Source organism: Micromys minutus (genome assembly GCF_963924665.1).
Source record: "Micromys minutus genome assembly, chromosome: 33".
Taxonomy (NCBI): domain Eukaryota; kingdom Metazoa; phylum Chordata; class Mammalia; order Rodentia; family Muridae; genus Micromys; species Micromys minutus.
In genome coordinates, this window is record NC_137968.1 from 21,342,461 (window position 1) to 21,363,224 (window position 20,764).

At 43.3% G+C, this 20,764-nt stretch overlaps 1 protein-coding gene across 1 annotated transcript in view; it reads right to left on the bottom strand.

Moving 5' to 3' along the window:
* Nucleotides 1-1,669: 1,669 nt before the first annotated feature.
* FBXO32 (F-box protein 32) overlaps nucleotides 1,670-20,764 on the bottom strand; it is a 36,450-nt gene continuing 17,355 nt past the window's right edge. Inside the window, exons 5-9 of the mRNA XM_080909448.1 lie at nucleotides 17,072-17,165; nucleotides 16,118-16,302; nucleotides 9,645-9,827; nucleotides 8,619-8,762; nucleotides 1,670-7,173 (exon numbers count right to left, since the gene is read on the bottom strand). Coding sequence (XP_080765574.1) covers nucleotides 7,084-7,173; nucleotides 8,619-8,762; nucleotides 9,645-9,827; nucleotides 16,118-16,302; nucleotides 17,072-17,165 — 696 coding nt within the window. The 3' untranslated portion in view covers nucleotides 1,670-7,083. The remainder of the gene's footprint in view (nucleotides 7,174-8,618; nucleotides 8,763-9,644; nucleotides 9,828-16,117; nucleotides 16,303-17,071; nucleotides 17,166-20,764) is intronic.

A 20,764-nucleotide genomic window follows, 5' to 3' on the forward strand; every position in this document is an offset into this window, starting at 1 on the left:
ATCCACTTATAAGTGAGTACATATCATGAATGCTCTTTTGTGACTGGGTTACATCACTCAGGATGATAGCTTCAAGTTCCATTTGCCTAGGAATTTCATGAAGTCTTTGTTTTTAATAGCTGAGTAGTACTCCATTGTGTAAATGTACCACAATTTCTGTATCCATCCCTCTGTTGAAAGATATCTGGGTTCTTTCCAGCTTCTGGCCATTATAAATAAGGCTGCTATGAACATTGTTGAGCATGTGTCCTTTTTAGATATTGGAGCTACTTTTGGGTATATGCCCAGGAGTGGTATAGTTGGGTCCTCAGGTAGTACTAAGTCCAGTTTTCTGAGGAACCGCTAGACTGATTTCCAGAGTGTTTGTACCAGTTTACAACCCCACTAATAGTGGAGGAGTGTTCCTTTTTCTCCACATCCTTGCCAGCATCTGCTGTCACCTGAGTTTTTGATCTCAGCCATTCTGACTAGTGTAAGGTAGAATCTTAGGGTTGTTTTAATTTGCATTTCCCTGATGACTAGGGATGTTGAGCATTTCTTCAGGTGCTTCTCAGCCGTCGGTCCTTAGCTTCTTTAATGGCCATTTACTACATGTGGCCTGACATCCTTCTAAACATTAGATAAGTCCTTTGGAAATCAGAAACAGACTTTCTAGTGTCTCCCAATCCCCAAACTAAGAACACTGTCAGACAGCATGTGAAGCCTAGAACAGAGATTTCCCCCACTTTGCTGTAAGCCACCTACCTTATTTTAATGTGTTTGAAAAACATGTTGATTCATGGCTTTCTTTGCTAGTGAGACTATAAAAACATCATGAGACTGCAGCAGTGCTGGAGCATGGTATTTGGAGTCAATTAAATCTGTGTTCCTGGACCATGGTCACTAAATCTGGTCCAGAATAAACTGTTTGTCCTCTCCTTTGAGGTGAGAACTGTTTTTTTTTTTTTTTTTTTTTTTTTTTTTGCATTGAAATTTTAATAACAACATCTTAGAGACCACAACAGAGGGTAAAGCTATCTCAGACCACACTAACATAAGAGCTGTGTCTGTGGTGCAAACCTCTTGCTCTCTGAAACATTTGACTGTCCTCCTTCTGAGGCTGTGTGACTGACACATCTCACTGAAGCCCCTGTTCAGCCTGCCTCAAACATCGCTGTACCCTTCATTATACTCCTAGCAAGCTGTTTCTATTTGCTTGTTGTCTTTTCTTACGTGTGTGTGTGTGTGTGTGTGTGTGTGTGTGTGTGTGTGTGTGTGCGCGCGTGTGCGCGCGTGTCTCTCTAGTCAGAATCTGAAATCCACCAAGACCATTTCTGTCATGTTCACCATCCTGTTCTCAGTGCTTTGCACAAATCTAGCAAACAGTAAGGATTCTGTAAGGGTTCATTGGTAAATAAGTGATAATGACTTCAAAATCTATTTTATCCCAATAATTCTATAATATATTCAATACACAGAAATACCCAGTTCAAACAGAACGGTGTAATTCAGACTCTGGCTGCTATTCAACCGCAAGCTTAGTTTTCTATGTATTCCCAGGAACTTTTGCAATCATTGTTAACAAATTTCAGGGAGCAGGAACATAAGTCTCAAAGACAAAAGATAAACACATTCATTACAACAAACACAAAGCTGAGTTAAATTGACTCACATCAAAAATGTGCCAGGGTGTGTTGTAGGAAAAACATTTATTGCAATTCAGTGTCAAAAATGTTTACAAAAATATGCCACTGTCTTATACAAACAACTATAAAAGTGTCAGTTCACCATGCAAGAAAGGTGTGCAAATAAGTTATACAGGATTCAGATTACTCATTATTAAACAATCATCTTTGCATGTAATCTGCCCAACCTTACATATTTAGTTAGAATGTTCAACCCACTCTAATACATTTCTTTAAAACATACATTTAAAGCTTCTAAGCTTAGACATGGACTATAATATACTCTCTTTAGCCAGTGTGATCGGCATTTGGTAGAATAAAGATGGTTCCAAACACTCCCAAGTATGAAGCAGGGTTTGGAGCCATGTGTTAAACAGCCTTGTGCATAGTTAATAAACATGTCTATACTCAAAGACAGAGTCATATCCTGTAATGTCGAAGTATATGACACATCCAGAAATTTGGGGTTTGGATGTGGCCATCCATTATATGTAGCCAAATGGAGAGAGATTAAGCTTGGAGAGTTTTCTCAAGAAGGTTCGCTTGCAGAATTCAAGGACACTTGGAAAAAGGTCCAGGTGACAAAAATCATGGCTATCACCATCCCTTGCCTTACAGGATAAATTCTGCTTATTGCAAACAAGGTTGAACAGAATGAACCTCATTGAATCTTATAGTGGGGCTTACTGGTAAGAGGATGGGTGGTTTAAATGTACCTTTTAATCTCAGGGGAGAAGACCTGCTTGGGTACCAGCCGGACCTGGGTTAACACTTCTGGGTCATCTATTCTTGTGTATGTGTGTGTGTGCATGTGCATTTACACGGGTGCATTTGAGTGTGCCTGGGGATTTCTGTGCACATGATATGCATTTGGAGGTTGGGGCAGAGGTTGGGTGTACCCCTAGATCTCTGTCCATTTTTATTTTTAGAGACAGGATCTCTTGATGAGCCTGGGTACCACTTCATTCTTTAGGCTGGCTGGCCAAAGAACTCCCCTTGCACTTAACTTCATGCCTGGCTTTTACATGGATACTGGAATCTGAATTCAGGTTCTCGAACTTGCACAGAAGGTACTCTATTGACTGAGCCCCAACCCCAAGCCCATTTTTATTCTTGTAAGGGAATTATGTAAGTACCCAAGGGGAAGATGAACACACTGAAACATGCTATTCGCTTTGTTTTTGAAACAAGGCCTTGATATGTAGCCCAGGCTAGAAGTCCTGCCTCTGCAAAGATTACAGGCATGCTGGTTACTTTCTAGTGAGCAGGTGGTGCTCAGAACAACTCATGGCAGAATGAGAGGGTATGGAAATGAAAAAGGACTCTAATTTCTCCAGTAAGAATCAGACATAAAACCTTTGGAAGATTTTGTGGCACATGCCCATCATGGGACCATCTCCCATGCTTCCCACAGTGAGGATCTTGGGAAGAATTACACATGAATTTACACATGTCCACAAGGTGCTTGGGTGGGAGGTGGACTCAAGAGCTCTGGCATCAGGAAGCTTCAGGTTTCTGTTCAACCTTGTTGCTGACCTCACAGGGAGTACAGAGGAAGCCCCTGCACCTCCAATTCTGGAAAGGTGCCCTCATCTTCAAAGGCAGAAATGTCAGAGCCCATACTCTCTAACAACCCTATAACCCTTTTTGGTCTAATGTCTGGGATAGAAGTTTCCTTCATTTGGTTCTCTGTCTCTCTCTCTCTGTTTTAGCAGAGCTGAGAAGAAAACGTTAACAGAAAACAGAATTTAGAGGAATCATGACCTTGTTTGCTGAAGCCACAGAGGGCCCATGATATATAAAAGAGTAACACCCCTGTGTTTGTCCAGAGGTCCAGGGTTGTTTCTGAGTCCGTTTAAGCACTAACAGGTTTCAAGCCAGCATCCAGTCAGGAGAGATGGTTCACAGACTCAGATAGTTGGAAGCAGATTAAAAACCTAACCAAACCAAACCAACAACAGATGTCAACATAGAAAATGATAGAGTTTAGTTAAAAAAAATGCACACATAAAATTACAGTCAAAAATTCACACATAAAATTTAGTGTCTGCACAGCAAGATGTTATTGCCCTACAGCCAGGCAGAAAAATATAAACCCAGGTGCATGTTTACAATAAACAATGTGCTGAATGCTGAGAACCATCACTGCTAACCATCGACTGTGATGATTTATCTCTGTGAATCATATCAATTGCTTAGACAAATCAAATTCCCAGCCTTTTTTTCCTTCCATATAAAACAGCAGAACTAAGGAGCCCTGTGTCATAGCAAATGCCTCATGAGGAACAGTTTGTGAGGCTACCCATCAGCTGGCTTCATGGTCAGTTGTATCAGCTTGTCTGTTGAAAACGTTTGTGGCGGAAACTTTGTCCCTTAAAAGTGTCTCCTGAAAGCCACTGTCATCTGAAATTGATCATCACTAACCAGAAACTGTCACTAACTGTCTCAGCTGGTGGGCTGGAGATCCTACCTGGTAATGTCTGTTCCTTCCTGTCACCTTTTCCCTCCCACTCAACTAAGATACCCGCTTGAAGCTCTTACATATATATATATATTATATATAATATACGTATATATGTGTGTGTATATATGCCTTATATATATGTGTAAGGTTGCATATATACAAACATATACATATGTGTATGTATAAGGAATGGTTCTCATTTGGAGACTCTCAGCTGATTTCTCTTAAATAAAGTTACCAGTGACCATTTCCCTTGGTTTGCTTGGGCTGATATCCGAATCACTTCAAAATGGGCATAACCCTAGTTCTGCATTTCAACATGCAAAGGAGGGAAAGTCAGGTACAGAGAAACAGTGTTATTTCTCTCAGCAATTTCTACAGCCACACCAGCTTGCTTTTGTACCAGCAGTTCTCTGCCAGGGATTCTTAGGTTTTGTGTTTTATGTCTGGGAGTTCTGTGTGGGTTTGCCAAGAGGAATTCTATAGACTATTAATGTCATAAGAGCTTTTCTTTTTAACTCTCAGTACTTGAATATGAGGCTCTGGCCATGACCTAATATGGGTATCTTGCTTGCCCTACTCTCTGCCACCCCCAATTCAGCATCAAAGATACATCATTTTTACTCCTCTCCCATTCCCTCTCTACCTTCCATATCCTTCCTGATTTCTACCAACCAATGACAGTGACCAATACATGTTCCTTTCTTTTTTTTCATCCTTCAAAAAGTTCTTCAGTTCTGTCACATACTATATCCAATGACACCACAGGTCATGGAGAATCTGCAGGCACCTACTAAGTATTTCAGAGAGCTATGACCTCACTACTTGGGGTAAGGGTCATTTTATATAAATGCAGGTTGTTGCCTGGGATGTATGTATGCTATATGACTTTGTGTACTGCTCCCCATCCACGAGATTGGCTAGCCAGTTTTATGCTGGAAGTTCAAAGCTAGCAGAGTTGATGAGCCTATAAACCTCAAGGCCCCAACTTCCCATCTGTGAAAAGCACAACAGAGCAGTTGTAACAGGCTGAGGACATGTGAAAGGCCACGATCCACTAACCTCAACACTAACTCAGAATCACTATGGCTGGCCTGCCTTCCTTCCTTCCTCTCCACCCCCAACCCCGGGCCTACCATCTATACCCTACATTCTTAGTATAAAACTGATTCTGGGGAGAAGAATAAAACAAACAAACAAACAAACAAACAGGAAACTCTTATCTTTGTAATCTCCAAGGTTTAACTTTAGACTTTTAACTTTTCTATATAAAAGAAATCCTGTTCTTTTACACATCCCTTTTTTCATTACAAACTTTAAATTCAATTCAATTTCCCTACCAGGAGATGGTGCTGAAAAAAGAGAATTTGGAGAACTTCTGGTGTAAGCACAGGTGTAAGATCCTGCAGATGTCATTGCCTGTACAATACTGACCCGAGGGTGCTTTACTACCGAAGGAGGAGGTGTTGACTGCCCCTTGCCTTCTTCCTGTTCCTGCTCAGCCATCTTTCCTTTCTTTCTAGGACCTCCGCAAGCATCAATGCTTCAGGTCACATCACACCTTAACATTACATGGAACAAATTCCTATTTCTGCTTATTTGCAAGGGCATGCATACTGGCAATTTTATTTGGAGACTTAAAAAAAAGCAAATACAATTGCAAATATATGTACACTGTAGAAAAGCAACACTCTATAAAAAGTAAAAAATAAAAACATTTCCCCACCCCAGGAATTAATTCCTTAAGCCCTGAGATCTCCTTTCTTCCACAGTGTTCATGTCTCTGCCTCACAAGAACCCCTGGGATCCTCTTTGAACCCTCTTTGTTCTAACTTAATCCTGAAACAAGCTTAAGATGAGCACATCTGTCTGGTTGCAACTCCAGGCTTTCTTTTGAATTATGCCTGTGAAAAGTCCCAGTTCAGGATGACTCAAGTTTGGTGTTGGACCTAAAGAACAGACAGTGCCCTGTTGAGTGGAAGCAGCAGCAGGCAGAATGTTTAACTGGCTAGTATGAAAAATGTGTCTCTCAAGCCTCAGTTCTTGGGCTCCACTAAGGTCTCAAACATTCACTTATCCATGAAGATACCCAAGGAAGCCCAGATAAGCCCAGAAGTTAGGCTAGAAAAAGAGAGTTAAATCGAAAGTGCTAAGCATGCACAGGTGCCTAATTCTCTCTTCATGACTTCTGCCGTTATCTTAGCTGGCCTCCTGGTTCCTTACAGGAGCTACAACATGAAAGGAAAAAAGACACAGGTACTGAGAGGAATTGGGGGAATAGGAAGTCAGAACCAAGAGAGGTGTTTTTTTTTTTTTTCTTTTTCTAACAGCCTTCCTATCTTAGATCACTTTACAGAGTATAGAACTTACATGAAACACACATTGCCTGCTAGATAATGTATGTTGCCGGAGAGTATACTATGCTTTCAGAGGTAGACCATTGTGTGGCATCTTCATAGGATTAGGATTTATGCCCGTGCAGATTTCAGGTGGATATACTTCTTTGCCTGTTCAAAACAAACCCTGAATCCAAACCCAAAGCCCAAGGATTTCTTAATTGTAGCATTTCTTCTTCTTCCTTATTTTGTCTTAACAACACTTTCACATTGTAAACAGACAGTGTTCCATTTTGTCTTTTGAGTTTTCCTTTTTCTTCCTAGGGAACTTGAGGACTCCATGTCTATGGTTGGCATGAGTTCTTGCTCATATCGCCTTGCTTGCAAATTGTTAGGGAAAAAAAGTCTATTTACAGTATTTCTGCTTTTCTGTACCAGTTCTTATGAGAATTCACATTTCTAAGTTTCCATTGGCAACTGCATCTCTTCCCACCAATGTCTTCTCAGTGACGTATCCCAGCAGTTTCAAGCCAATGCTTATAATGTACACTATTTACAAATGAAGTGTCCAGACTCCCAGCCATCCAATCAGGGGCCTTCTGAAGTGTGCTGGCATTATTCAGAACTTGAACAAGTTAATAAAGTCTTGGGGTGAAAGGGAGACGGAGCAGCTCTCTGGGTTGTTGGCTGTGCACGGGTGGTCAGTACCCTAGAAAGAGCATCATGGTTAGATCTGAGTTCTCAGTGGCAGCTCACTGGTGCTGTAAAACACTGCCCAATCTTTAACAATTCTCTGTCAAGAATGCCACTGCAGGGGCTGGAAAGATAGCTCAGTGGTTAAGAGCACTGACTTCTCTTCCAGAGGTCCTGAGTTCAATTCCCAGCAACCACATGGAGGCTCACAACCATCTGTAATGGGATCCATGCCCTCTTCTGGTGTGTCTGAAGACAGCTACAGTGTATTCATATACATAAAATAAGTAAATCTTTAAAGTTTGGGTCTTGTATCTGGGCCAAGTGGCTCACAGTCACCTGTAACTGGCTCCAAGGTACATGACATCCTTTTCCAGCACTGTAGGCGCCGATCTCATATGCAGATAACCACATGTAAACATGTATGCATGTATGTGATTAAAAATACCAATACATCTTAAAACAAAAGAATGTCACTGAATTAAGGGCCTGGGGAAAGCAGTTAGTGGGTCAGGTGACTGGTGTGTGACCACAAGGACCTGAGTTTGGATTCCTGGTACCCACACAAAAGCTGGACATGGTGGAGGGCATGCATCTTGAAGACTGAGCACTGGGAGAGAGGGGTAGGGTCAAGATAGGTGGATCTCTGGAGTATATTGGTTTAGTCAAACTGTCAACTAGTCAAACTAGTCAAGCAGTCTAGTCAAACCGGTAAGCTCCAGGTTCACTCAAAGAAAAAAATTAAAACATTAAAATGTGGAGAGCTATTGAGAAAAACAGGGGACTGTGATCTCTGGCCTCAACACGAATGTGCTCATATTTGCACAGGTACACCTGTACAGACATGTGTATATGCAAACAGAGCACATTCAGAGATTGTCCCCCCATAGAATTCTGCAGCACTGTGAAGCTAAAGAATTAGTGCTTGCCTATGTAAGTACCTGTGCAAACAAAGACAGATGGTGAATGTGGCTCAGAGACAAATCAATATACGGGGTAGAGGAAATAAAAGTCTTTGAGTTTTCTTCCCTGTCCAAGTGCTGAATGAGTTTTACTCTCCTCATACGTTAGGGGCTGAGATAGGAAAAAACAGCCAGCCTCATGTTGCTGACACTGTTGCCTCTTAGGGTCTAGCTTAGGGAAACCAGGGCAGGAACTCAAGGCAGGAACCTAGAGACAGGGACTGAAGCAGAGGCCAGGAAGGAGAGCTCACTGCTTACTGGCTTGCTCCCCATAGCTTGTCCAGCCTACTTTGCTATAGCACCTAGGACCACCAGCCCAGGAGTGGCACTGCCCACAGTCAGCTGGGTCCTTCTACATCAATTGCCAATCAAGAAACTGCCACACGAACTTGCCCACCAGCCAATTTGGTGGGGACATTTCCTAAATTGAGGGTCCCTCTTCCAAAATGACTTTGGCTTGTGTCAAGTCGATAGAACACTAGCCGGTACAAATGCATACCTTCCAGGAGAGAATGTGGCAGTGTTTGCAAAGCTGCAGGGTGACCCCATACTGCTCTCTTCTCGGGTAACATCGGACAAGCTTAAAATACATCTTCTTCCAATCCAGCTGCCCTTTGTCAGACAAGATCAATCGCTTGCGGATCTAAAAATGATATGGAGAAAAGAGATTTCAGGCTTCACCAAGATGATAGTTTGGGGCTTTCTGGTTCTGAAACGATCAGCTCTCACTCTTTCCCCTTATCATGCCCAGGAAAGAAAACTGTCAAGAAGCCACACTTCCTTAGCTCTTCCCACTCACAGGACTGTGGACCCAGCTCTCCAAACAAACAGGCAGCTATGGTTTCTTTCCTCATGTCTGTTTTTATGGTGCTTCTGGCTGTTCCTTCAAAGCTTAGGTCATGCCCATTAGCCAACTCAATGTTTTCTTTGCTGTAGACCTGAATGATTATTTCTATGAAGACATTTAGCACGGTGGCTTTATTTTACATAGAAGTGTCAGTGGACAGTGAAAAGCACCTGCTGAATGAATGCACATGTATGAAGAATTGGAGAAACAACCCCGAGGCAGCATAAGGAACATGTTTATAGGGTGTTCACAGGCCCAGTTCAAATGTAGGGCCAGTTGTTGCATTCTAAGAGTCACTTCATAATTTGAATATATAGGTCATTTGTGGCCTTGGTCTCCTCACCTGTTAGAAGTGGGCATGACAGTATCTACCCTTTCTTGGTGGGTGGATAAAAGAAGTAATGTTTATAAAAATGCTTGAATATATCGACCTAGAAACAGCTCAGACCAATTGTTCTCAACCTGTGGGTCCTGACCCCCACAGGCTGTCAAATATGTTTCACAGAGGTCTCCTAGACCATCAGAAAACATACATGTTTATATTATGGTTTATAATAGTAGCAAAATTATAGTTGTTTAGAGCAATGAAAATAATTTTATTGTTGGGTACGGGCCATGCAGGAAAAGGATAGGGCAGGGTAGGGAACACAAAGGGACAGGCCACTAGGCTTCACTGACCTGCCGCTCTGAGAAGTGGTACTGGCAGAGTCTCTTCCACAGTAGCCGGTCTTCACTGAGCACATGTAGGTCTGGAGCTGCCTGGCCCAGGCTGACCAGGTCCCGCCCGTCGCTCAGCCTCTGCATGATGTTCAGTTGTAAGCACACGGGTAAGTCGGTGATCGTGAGGCCTTTGAAGGCAGGCTGCAGAGAGAAGGGTGAGTGATAAGCAGAGAAGAGCCATTTTCTAGGCAACTTGCTCCCAGAATGCCTTGGTATTTATATAGGGAGTTACAACATAGAGAGACCATGTCTCAAAAAACCAAACAACAAAGAAAGCAAAATAAAACAAAACAAAAAAAGCAACCGTTTCCTCTGGCGACCATTTCTGCTTATGTATTTCCCAGATGTCTCCTTCACTGCACCTTCCTAGAACTGCTACAAGTTCCTCAGTGGCTGTCTGCAGCTCTCTCTTCTGCACAACCTTTACCTCAAGAAACACGGAGAGTTGAGTATCCCTTTCAGAATCTAAGGTCCTTCGAACAGCAAGGATTGTGCTTTGTTTCCTATTGTGTCTTGGTGTTTCTCACATCATAAGCAGTCAATAAAAATATTAGTGCAACGGATTAAGTCCAAATAGTTAAACAAGACAAAAAAAGGATAACACAGAGACCCCGTGTTTGTGCATGTGTTTGTGTGTGTATGTGTGTTTATAGGAATACATGTATGTGCTTGTATGCATGTGTGTGGCTTTGTGCATATTTCTGTTTGAGTTTATATGTATGCATGTTTCTCTATGTTTGTGTTTATATCTGTGCGTACACACTGGGAATTGAACCCAGGTCTTTTGCAAAAGCAACTGTGAGAGAGCTCTCCAGCCCCTGCAGGGAATGTTTTAAAACTAGCTCATCTACATACAATGTTCACTTGCAATAGACCATGAGCTTCTGAAGGAGCCTCCACTATACCCCCAAGCCTATATACAATTTCTTATTTTAAATTTTAATGATCTCAAGATACCTCACCTAGACCCACAGCCCTGAAGGCAGGTGTAGCTTGGAAACTTTGGAGACTAGTTCAGCACATAGAGCTCGTGGGGCATGTGGTGTGTGGCATTTCCTGTGGTCAGGTGGCGATCTGCAGAGGGGAAAATGCTCTGGGAATAGGGATTATTTTTCTTATCAAATTTCTGGGGGAGAAACTGTAGGAAGCCGAGCAGAGCCCGATCACATGGGAGAATCCAGGGTTTTCTTGGTACCAGCCTCTCTGCAATTCCCAATGTTGGTTAGTTTTGGCAATCATCTGAGTCCCTTGGCAGGCAGGACAGGTACTTGTGGGAAGATGGGCCACAGAGGGACTTAAAGGGGTTGTGAGAAGACTGGATGTGCCATGGGAGGGATGTCACATGGGAGGAATGTCACATGGGAGGAATGTCACATGGGCAAAGAGCAGATCCAAAAGCATTCTGAAGAGCCTGGGTCTTAGTTTCCCCAAAACCTGTATTTAGAATACTGTCCACAATCCCTCTAGCTCCACTGATCTTGGACCTGCAGTGGACTCAGGCCTCCTGTTTCTTCAGAAGTGTCTGTGACCTGACAGTTTTTACTGCTCTCTTATACCCAGGCTGTTGGGCTGAACTTTCAATTGTTTGCAACATTCAGGACTTGGTGTGACTGCAGAAAGCCCTCCACCTATCTGTCGTTTATCATCTGCTGTTGGTCATATGAGCTAATAAAACTGCCATGGGATTTTCTTTTTGTTTCCAGCACTTCAAAGCCTCTACTTTTTTGGTTAAAACTCCCAGGCCAATTATTACATTAACTCCCATTAAAGGCACACTTGCTTGGCAGAGTTTGCTCTGTCAAATTTTCAAACCTGAACTTTTCCAAAACCCTTGCCCAGACCTCATGCCAAGCCCTATTCCTGATAAATGGTTAACTGCTTGCATGCCTTCCTCCTTTTGAATATAAACATATAAAAGGAAAAATACGTCATTCTTGCAGCCCCAGTCAAGCATTTGGCTAAAATCCATTTGTGTCTACCCCAGCTCCCATTTTCCAAAACATTGCTTTGCCCACAGCACTATAATTATATCTTATTTTTCCTACAAACCAGTGCTCTTAATTTTGTCCTTCATTCCTTATTATATAAATTATGTCTGCCAATAAAAGTCGGCTTGAAAGAATTAGATGAGAAGATTTCTGAGGCAAACAAGGTTATATGCTGGGACAGCAGTGGCAGGACTAGGGCAAAGAGGAAGCATTTACTATGAAAGGCACTTGAATATTTTCATGGATTAACACACTTCTCTTTCTGACAAATATAAAAACAGTCCAGACTGAAATAGAATGTTCTCATTTTCTCTTTCTCCCTGCCTCTCTCCTTCCCTACCCACAGGACCTCACAGCCCAGGCTGCTTTCAGATTTGTTAGGAGGTTGAAGATGACATTGAACTCCCATTCTCCTGACTCCACTCTTCCCTAGTGTGCTGAGATGACAGGCCCGAGCCACCAAGCCCCTTAAGCTGCCCTAAGAACAATATAGCTCAGAGTCCCCTGGTGGGTTCAGGGGAGGACAGAGTATAGAAAGGACTGGTATTTAAAAGTGTAGCTTCCTGAGTGGCCTGGAGTCTGATGCCAGACCTCCTGTGTAGAGGCCCCAAAACAATTACACTCTGCCCTCCATGTTCTTGGTTTCCACGTCTTTGAATTCAATAAGCCACAGATGAAAAATACTCAGAAGATGTGTCTTTACTGACTGTGTGTAAGGCTCTTTTTTTTTTTGTCTTCGTGCCCTATGTCCATGGCATCCTACAAGGTTTTAAAATTGACAAGAGATGATGAGCAGTGCAGAGGATGTGTGGGCTACTGCACAGTTACTAACCACTGCATGCAGTGCAGAGGATGTGTGGGTTACTGCACAGTTACTAACCACTGCATGCAGTGCAGAGGATGTGTGGGCTACTGCACAGTTACTAACCACTGCATGCAGTGCAGAGGATGTGTGGGCTACTGCACAGTTACTAACCACTGCATGCAGTGCAGAGGATGTATAGGTTACTGCACAGTTACTAACCACTGTATGCAGTGCAGAGGATGTGTGGGCTCCTGCAGTTACTAGCCACTGCATGCAGTGCAGAGGATGTGTGGGCTACTGCACAGTTACTAACCACTGCATGCAGTGCAGAGGATGTGTGGGCTACTGCACAGTTACTAACCACTGTATGCAGTACAGAGGATGTATAGGTTACTGCACAGTTACTAACCACTGCATGCAGTGCAGAGGATGTGTGGGCTACTGCACAGTTACTAACCACTGCATGCAGTGCAGAGGATGTGTGGGCTACTGCACAGTTACTAACCACTGCATGCAGTGCAGAGGATGTATAGGTTACTGCACAGTTACTAACCACTGTATGCAGTGCAGAGGATGTGTGGGCTCCTGCAGTTACTAGCCACTGCATGCAGTGCAGAGGATGTGTGGGCTACTGCACAGTTACTAACCACTGCATGCAGTGCAGAGGATGTGTGGGCTACTGCACAGTTACTAACCACTGTATGCAGTGCAGAGGATGTATAGGTTACTGCACAGTTACTAACCACTGCATGCAGTGCAGAGGATGTGTGGGCTACTGCACAGTTACTAACCACTGCATGCAGTGCAGAGGATGTGTGGGCTACTGCACAGTTACTAACCACTGTATGCAGTGCAGAGGATGTATAGGTTACTGCACAGTTACTAACCACTGCATGCAGTGCAGAGGATGTGTGGGCTACTGCACAGTTACTAACCACTGCATGCAGTGCAGAGGATGTGTGGGCTACTGCACAGTTACTAACCACTGTATGCAGTGCAGAGGATGTGTGGCTACTGCACAGTTACTAGCCAGTGTACGCAAGACACCAGAGCATCCTCAGGGTGAATCTGAATCTATCTTCTGTGGATACTGAGGTTGATTTTTCTCACTTGCAAAACAAGGGAATGAGTATCTTGAAGTGTGGCTGGGCAGAAGAGATCAGATAATGTACAAACACACTCAGCACAGTGTCTAGTGAACTTCAGTCATTTATCTTAATTACAATTGATTACCAGATAAGTTAATTATCACATGGGAAGGATTTACAGTGTGTGTGTGTGTGTGTGTGTGTGTGTGTGTGTGTGTGTGAGTGCACGTACAGATACCTAATACATCTATAATAATGCTTACCACATAGCAGGCCCTGTTCCAGCTGTTGTCTGTAGACTAATTTATGCAAACTCATGCTTATGTTAAATCTCAGAGATGGGCATCTCAGCCTCTACTTTTTAAATGAGGACAGCGAAGCTTGTGGGAACAGAATACTATGTTTAAATCTTGCAGTTGCTAACTTATCCTTGTCATCCAGAATCTAGGATGATATTCTCTAAACCTGTCCCTCTGAACCCTGAACATAAACTTTAGCAGGCAGGGGTGTGGAGTTGCCTCTTCAAATAAACATTCGCCTAAACTTGACTGCCGGCCTCTGCCAGGTACAGAGCAGGAGATGACAGTGTCTTTCCTTGAAAATTATAAAGCAGTGGGTAAAGCCAGATGTGTATGTGCACAAGATCATTTTATCTAGTCAGAGCGGTTCAGCTCAAATGATAGGGGATTTAAGAGATGGGATGGACTAGGAAGGCTAGGAGCCAAGGGGCCCTGAGGTAGTGCACAGAGAAATGTGGGGTTCTGCTAGAGCACCTAAAGCAGATGTTGGTGGGGATGTAGAGTTGGACGAGATACACTTTAGTGTTGGATCTCTTCTGTAGAAGATTTCATTGGGTTAAAGGGGTTTTTTTTTTTTTTTTTTTAATTTAACTAAGCTGGATCAGTGGATAAATACATGGAAGAAAACTAGATGGGAAAAAGTTTGGAAGCCACTGGTGCTAAGCACACTTTGCCATTTTAGGAATAAACAGTCCAAGCTTCTGACTTCAGCTCTTAGCTTAAAGGCTGGGAAGGTTACTGGAATCCTCTGGTTCCCACTTCCATGCCAGCCAATGTGGGGTAATAGTAATTATGGCTGCTTTTCAAAGGGTTTGTGGGATCAATGAAGGAGGAAGAAAGGTCACAGAAGTGCAAGGAATGGGAGATCAGCGTAGGCGACACACTCATCTGAGGAGGCCAGAGAGAGCAGAGCTCAGGGCAAGCATGGCTACCAAAATGATGCTCCAAGGTTGCTAGAAGGCAGAGGTCATTGGAACAAATGGGCCTTGTTCATTTCTATCCATGACTGGAAAGATTCTTTGGGGAATAAGACAGGAAGTATTCAGTGTAGACTGTAGAGAATGCTAGAAATCATGTAGCAGGTCTACTTGAGTTTTCTGTGAGAGATGAACTCTGGTCTTAAATGTATAGCTATGCCTATAATTTGGAGTGACTGGGATAAATTATTACATTATATTGTTCATAATACATGCTTAATTTTCTTAAAACAATACAATAGTGGGGATAATTTCTGAAAGGTGACCTACATTTGGGCTTTGCTCTTTGCATGCATTTGCAGGCACATGCACTTGAGTGCCTGTATGTGGGTGTGTACAAATGTGGGTTTGTAGCCTAAGTGACTCCTAGGAGGCCATGTAGAGGTTTCTATTATTCCCTGTGCTTCAGAATTTAAGAAGCCAAAGCACAGAAAAACCATGAGTTGTAAAGAGGGAATGCTTTTTTTGGAACTATCACATGGCAAGATAATTATTTACAGCAGGTTATAGGGATTTCTGCATGTCACACTCACCTGATACATGCTACAGTTCCAAACTGTATGGGTCCCGGAAGCCACTTAACCAGCCCAGGGTGTGATTAGATAAGTAAGCTAAGTGTTCTGTGAGACTCCTGAGTGTGCCTGTTCATTGGCGAGACTGAGATTACACCAGGAGCAGTCACAGGCTTGTGTGTCTGTCTTCCTGCTCACCATTAAGACAATGGGAGCCAACAAAGCATTTTTAACTTGGAAAGCCAAAACAAAGTTCTGATATATGTGGTCATATGCCAATAATCTACAGGCTCTGAGTGAATCTTGCTCAGTATTTTCTTACATGTACATTCAAGCTTGATTCAAAGGCATCCCTTGTATCACTACCAATAAATGGAACTGAAATTTTAAAAGGCTGGTGGTACCAGTTCTCCAAGCCCGTCTTCTGAGTACTATTGTATTGACGACAGCAACCCCAATCCACAAACAGCTCATTCTTTTTGACAAGATGAGAGCTACCCCAAGCCATACTGAAGACTTCAGCAGGACGGCCAGCACCCTGCCCCCAGCAGAATGCTTCAGTTGGCTGTTATCCTTCACATTCCTTCCATCTGCTTTAGCCAAGTTCTTCTTCCCACTCCCCTTCATCAGGATGCCCCTCATACCACCCTCCAGGAGAGGCATCAAATCAGAAGTGACTTGCTCCTGCATCACCAGAGTAGACTTTATGTCCTGGACTTCTGCTCAGTGTCTAAGTGGCAGGTGGCTGGGGCTTGCACTTACCCTGCTGATCTGGATGCTGTTCAGCTGCTGCTGCCAGTGCAAAATGGTCTCCATTCGATACACCCACATGTTAATGTTGCCCACCAGCACAGACTTGCCGACTCTCTGGACCAGTGTGCATAAGGATGTGTAGAGGGTCTGGAGAAGTTCCCGTATGAGTCTTATGTTTTGCTGGTCTTCGAGGACTTGAGTGGAAAAAAATAAAAATCAAAGTCATGTTATTGAAGCCAGGCATGTTACAAGTGGGCTTTTCTTCTTCATTATGGGCTCCTATTACGGGCACTGCCTCTGTCTTTCTTTCTCACCAGTGTTTGTTCTGTACTTAGCTAATGGGTAGAGTTTCCATCATCTGGGTCCCTCTTTGTTCTCTTCTCCTGGGTTTCTAAAGAACTCTTTTCTGTTTCGATTTCTCTACCAGTGCCAGGTGTCCACCTGATCAGAAAGTGGTGTTTTTTTGTTCAGCAGATGACATCTTTTTAGAGCAGTAGAAGACTGCAGTGTTGGGGTTCAGAAGGTTGGGTTCTAATCCTGTCTGTCACTTCTCTAGTCAATCGTTTCTCATACGCTTCAGTTCCCCTGTGTGTGAATGACTCAGTTGAGCCAGAGGTCTTAAGGTCCCCTCTAGTTCAAACAGTTTATGCCTGCTTTGCACACAGCTCCATTTCCTAGGAAGATAGAAACTCCACAGCGAAGGGTGGGATTCATGTCCTCATTGAGAAGCCAGTCAAACTCGAAGCAGGGCAAACATGGTCCTGAAGAAACGACAAGGGAGTTCTTGTCTCTGCCAAGGGTATGGGGGGCACCGACTTTCTGGACTGGAAGCTGGAGCTCCTGAAGTTCAGCTGACAAAATTCACTTCAATTGGCTCCTATTCCTTTAAACCACTTGATGAGAAAATCCACCTGCCTATTCCCACACGTAGACAAAGGGTGGAGAGAGGGTTGGGGAGCTCACCTTTCAGCACTACTTTTTCCAAAATGTTCATAAAGTTCTTCTGGGCGATGCCACTCAGGGATGTGAGCTGTGACTTTGCTATCAGTTCCAACAGCTGTGGATAAAAATAGAAGTTGCCAGGCTTAGACTACAGAGATATTTTTTTCCTCTAATCTTCACTTTTGAGTCACATGACATGCAGATACAGACTGATGGGGGGTGGAGGTGGGGAGCAGGCAAGGCCACCAGGCAATAAAAAGCAGATGCTCAGAATGAAAGACAAATGGGGGGGGGGGTAATTCAAAACCAGGAGTCAGGCTGAATATTTAATTGCTTTTTTTCTTTTATATATAAAGGGTTTGGGCTTCAGCCAGGGCTGATCCATTCTATTTGGCCCACTTTGGAAAGAAGAGCTGACGTTATTCCAAAGGGAACAGAACCTCTCATGACCTGTGAACACCAGAGCTCTGCATAATCACTCCCAGGGGGATCTGTTCTTGCTCTGACTTGAACCTTCGTCCACTGGCACCCAATGCTCGCAGGGCACAGTAAAGTTCATGTTTGGTAACCATGTGCCTGTCCCAAGGAAGAGGTGATTCTTTTTTAGACAGTGCCTGCTTTCATGTTCAATATACTTGTTTGATTATTAGACTCCTTTGTTGCATGTACCCCTCTTTTTCAAAAGAGAAAGATGCTAAGGAAGAGAAACAGGGTGTATAGTGTATCTACCTATCTCTTCCCAGAGGCTCAAAGGAGAACCCTAGTATCCATCATCTTTGATATGATCTTTTCAAAGACTTTATGTATGTAAGTAAACCATCTGTGTACCTTGTGCTAATGGAGGCCAAAAGAGGACCCAGAACTGGAGTTACAGGCAGATGTGAGCCACCATATGGGTGCTCAAACTGAACCTGGGTCCTCTGGAAGAGCAGCAAGTGCTCTTATTGGCTGAGCCATCTCTCTAGCCCCTACAAGAGAGTTTGATGCATTCTTAGCTTTTTGATTATGAGCATGTCACTAAATGTATTTTGCTATCTAGGTCTTTCATCTTTATGAATAATATTCAGGGTCTTTGAGGTTTTGAGCTGTCAATGAGAGAGTATACACAGAACCCCCACCAAAGGACCTGATGTGATGCTAGGTATGTTGGTTTGTTTGTCAAGGGCCTATGTTAATTTCTACTACTCCTATTATTCCCAAACAAAAAGAAAAGAAATTATAATACTATATTGGTTAAAAAATATATCTATATATAACATATTGAATGCTGGAATCGAGGCAGAAGAGGGAAGAAACAAAGAAGAATCTAAAATTCTGTACTACAGAAACAAAACTGTATGAGAACTGAATATAAAAGCAGGGTTGCAGGGGACTGGTTTGGATCCGTGCCCTACACCAATAGTTCTCAATCCATGTGCCATGATCCTTTGACAAACCTCTATCTCCCAAAATATTAACATTACAAAAATACAGTTAGGAAGTAGCAAAAAAAAAAAAAATAATTCTATGGGTTCAGGGTTAACACAACATGAGAAGATGTTTTAAAGGGCCGCACACAGCATTAGGAAGGCTGAGAAGCACAGCACTAGGTGGTTCAGAGTACCTCTGTGTCCCAGGCCCTTATTTAAACATTCATCCTTATGGAGTCCTTTGGACCCTTGTCAAACACAGACAGACCTAGTTCCTTAAGTATAATTTTACTTTAAATTGGAAACAAAAAATTCTGAACCTTGCATGCCTTCATGGAGATGTGGTATCTTTCATATGTGCAAGGGGAGGAGGAGGAGGAGGAGGAGGAGGAGGAGAAGGAGGAGGAGGAGGAGGAGGAGGAGGAGGAGGAGGAGGAGGAGAAGGAGGAGGAGGAGGAGGAGGAGGAGGAGGAGGAGGAGGAGGAGGAGGAGGAGGAGGAGGAGGAAACACTGCAGTGTTGTGCTTAGTGCTGGAGACCTAAACTTAGAAGTCAGGAGCTGACAGGACTGATGCTGACAGGCAAGGCATCCTGGGTTGTGGGGTGGGGTGGGGGAGGCTCTGTCCATGCATAGTGACCGCTGGGCTCTGTGCTCCCCCCTGGGTCAGTTCTGCCACCAATCAGTGACAGTGGAAAAGAACACAAACCCTTCATTTTCTCCCTGAGCAAAGGCAGGCTCTAGAAGGCCAGGCTGATGGTTTATTAATGCCCAGAGCCTCACATGACGAGCATAAACCAAGATGAAAGAAAATGAAAGCCTGGAAGTCTGGAGCCTGCTCCTGCAGGGCAGGCGGCTGAGTGGTGTGACTCATCCTTGAGTAGGAGGTGAGGCAGGGGGCAGCCTTCAATCAGCCAGAAATGCATCCAAAACATGAGCCATGTGACCACCAGCTTCCCAGAGTCAGTCTTAACCTCATCTAAAAGGGCACCAATCACAAGGAAAATAAAAAATAAAAAAGCCTCTGCAGCAGGTCCTGACTGCACCTAAGAAACCTCACCAGCTCTGTGTTTAGGGAAAGCAAAGAGCTCTTTGGGCTAAGCTTATCTTCATTACCTGAGGAGGGAGGGGGCAGAACAACAAACTGGCAAGTGTCAGGAGGGTGACACGTAACCTCTCCGGCTCACCCTCTCTTCAGGGAAAGTCCCGCTTTCATTGCTAGGCAGCTGTGGGGCCCTGGAACAGGAGAATCGGATTCTCTGTCTGGGTGACCTTTAAATAACTGTCATTCATTTAGCAAGTGTCACCTCTGTGTCTGCTCAGTTGTAGCTCTGAGGCAGATGACAGGGAATGGCAAGGTCTGATCTCTTGTTGTTGGGTTTCTAAATGCCCATAAAAAAGACTCCCTACATACAGGAGACACAAAACAACAATAAAAAGACTGCCCACAGGAGACACAAAACAACAGTAAAAAGACTCCTTACAGGAAAAACAAACCTAGACAGCAATAACAAAAGACTGCCTCTAGGATTGTTATGAGAATCAAGTGAGATACAGAGAAAAACAAAACTTATGTGGAGAGTACCAAACATCAAGTATTACTATCACTACTAAATTTATTCTTCTCCCCAACACCAATATTTTAGGGAAGTTTAAGGCTGACAGCTGGAGTAGGCAGACCATCTAAAGGGCCAAATAAAAACTGGTTTTTAGATCTTTGTGGTTTTTTTGAGGCAGGGTTTCTCTGCGTAATAGTGCTGGATGTCTTGGAACTCATACTGTAGACCAGGCTGGCATTGAACTCACAGAGATTCACATGCTTCTGCCTCCCCAAGTGCTAGGAGGGTTAAAGGAATGCACTATCATATCTGGCTCCCAAATAGTAACTGTGGGCCATACAGTTTTTATACTAAAAAGCTGTGCAGTTGTAGCACAAAAACAACCCTAGACAATATGTAAATTAATGTGCACACTTGTGTGTATAAACAAAACTTTATTTACAAAAATAAATGGAGGGCCAGATGTGGTCTGGGGTCTCTTGGGACACATACTATAGAGATTATAAGTGAAGGTCCTAGAGTCAGACTACTGGCTTCAGTTTTTTTTCTATCTATAAATTCTGTATAATGATACCACTTCCTTAAGAATGGTCGTGAAGATCAAATAGATCATCAAGCCCTCACAAAGTACCAGTTATCAAAAATGTACTTAGCATTATTGCAGCTCTTTATCATAACACAGAAAAGACAGCTAGGTAAAATTATAGCCAGGCAGAACACAGGGAATGACTAAGGTAAAATATAGCTCC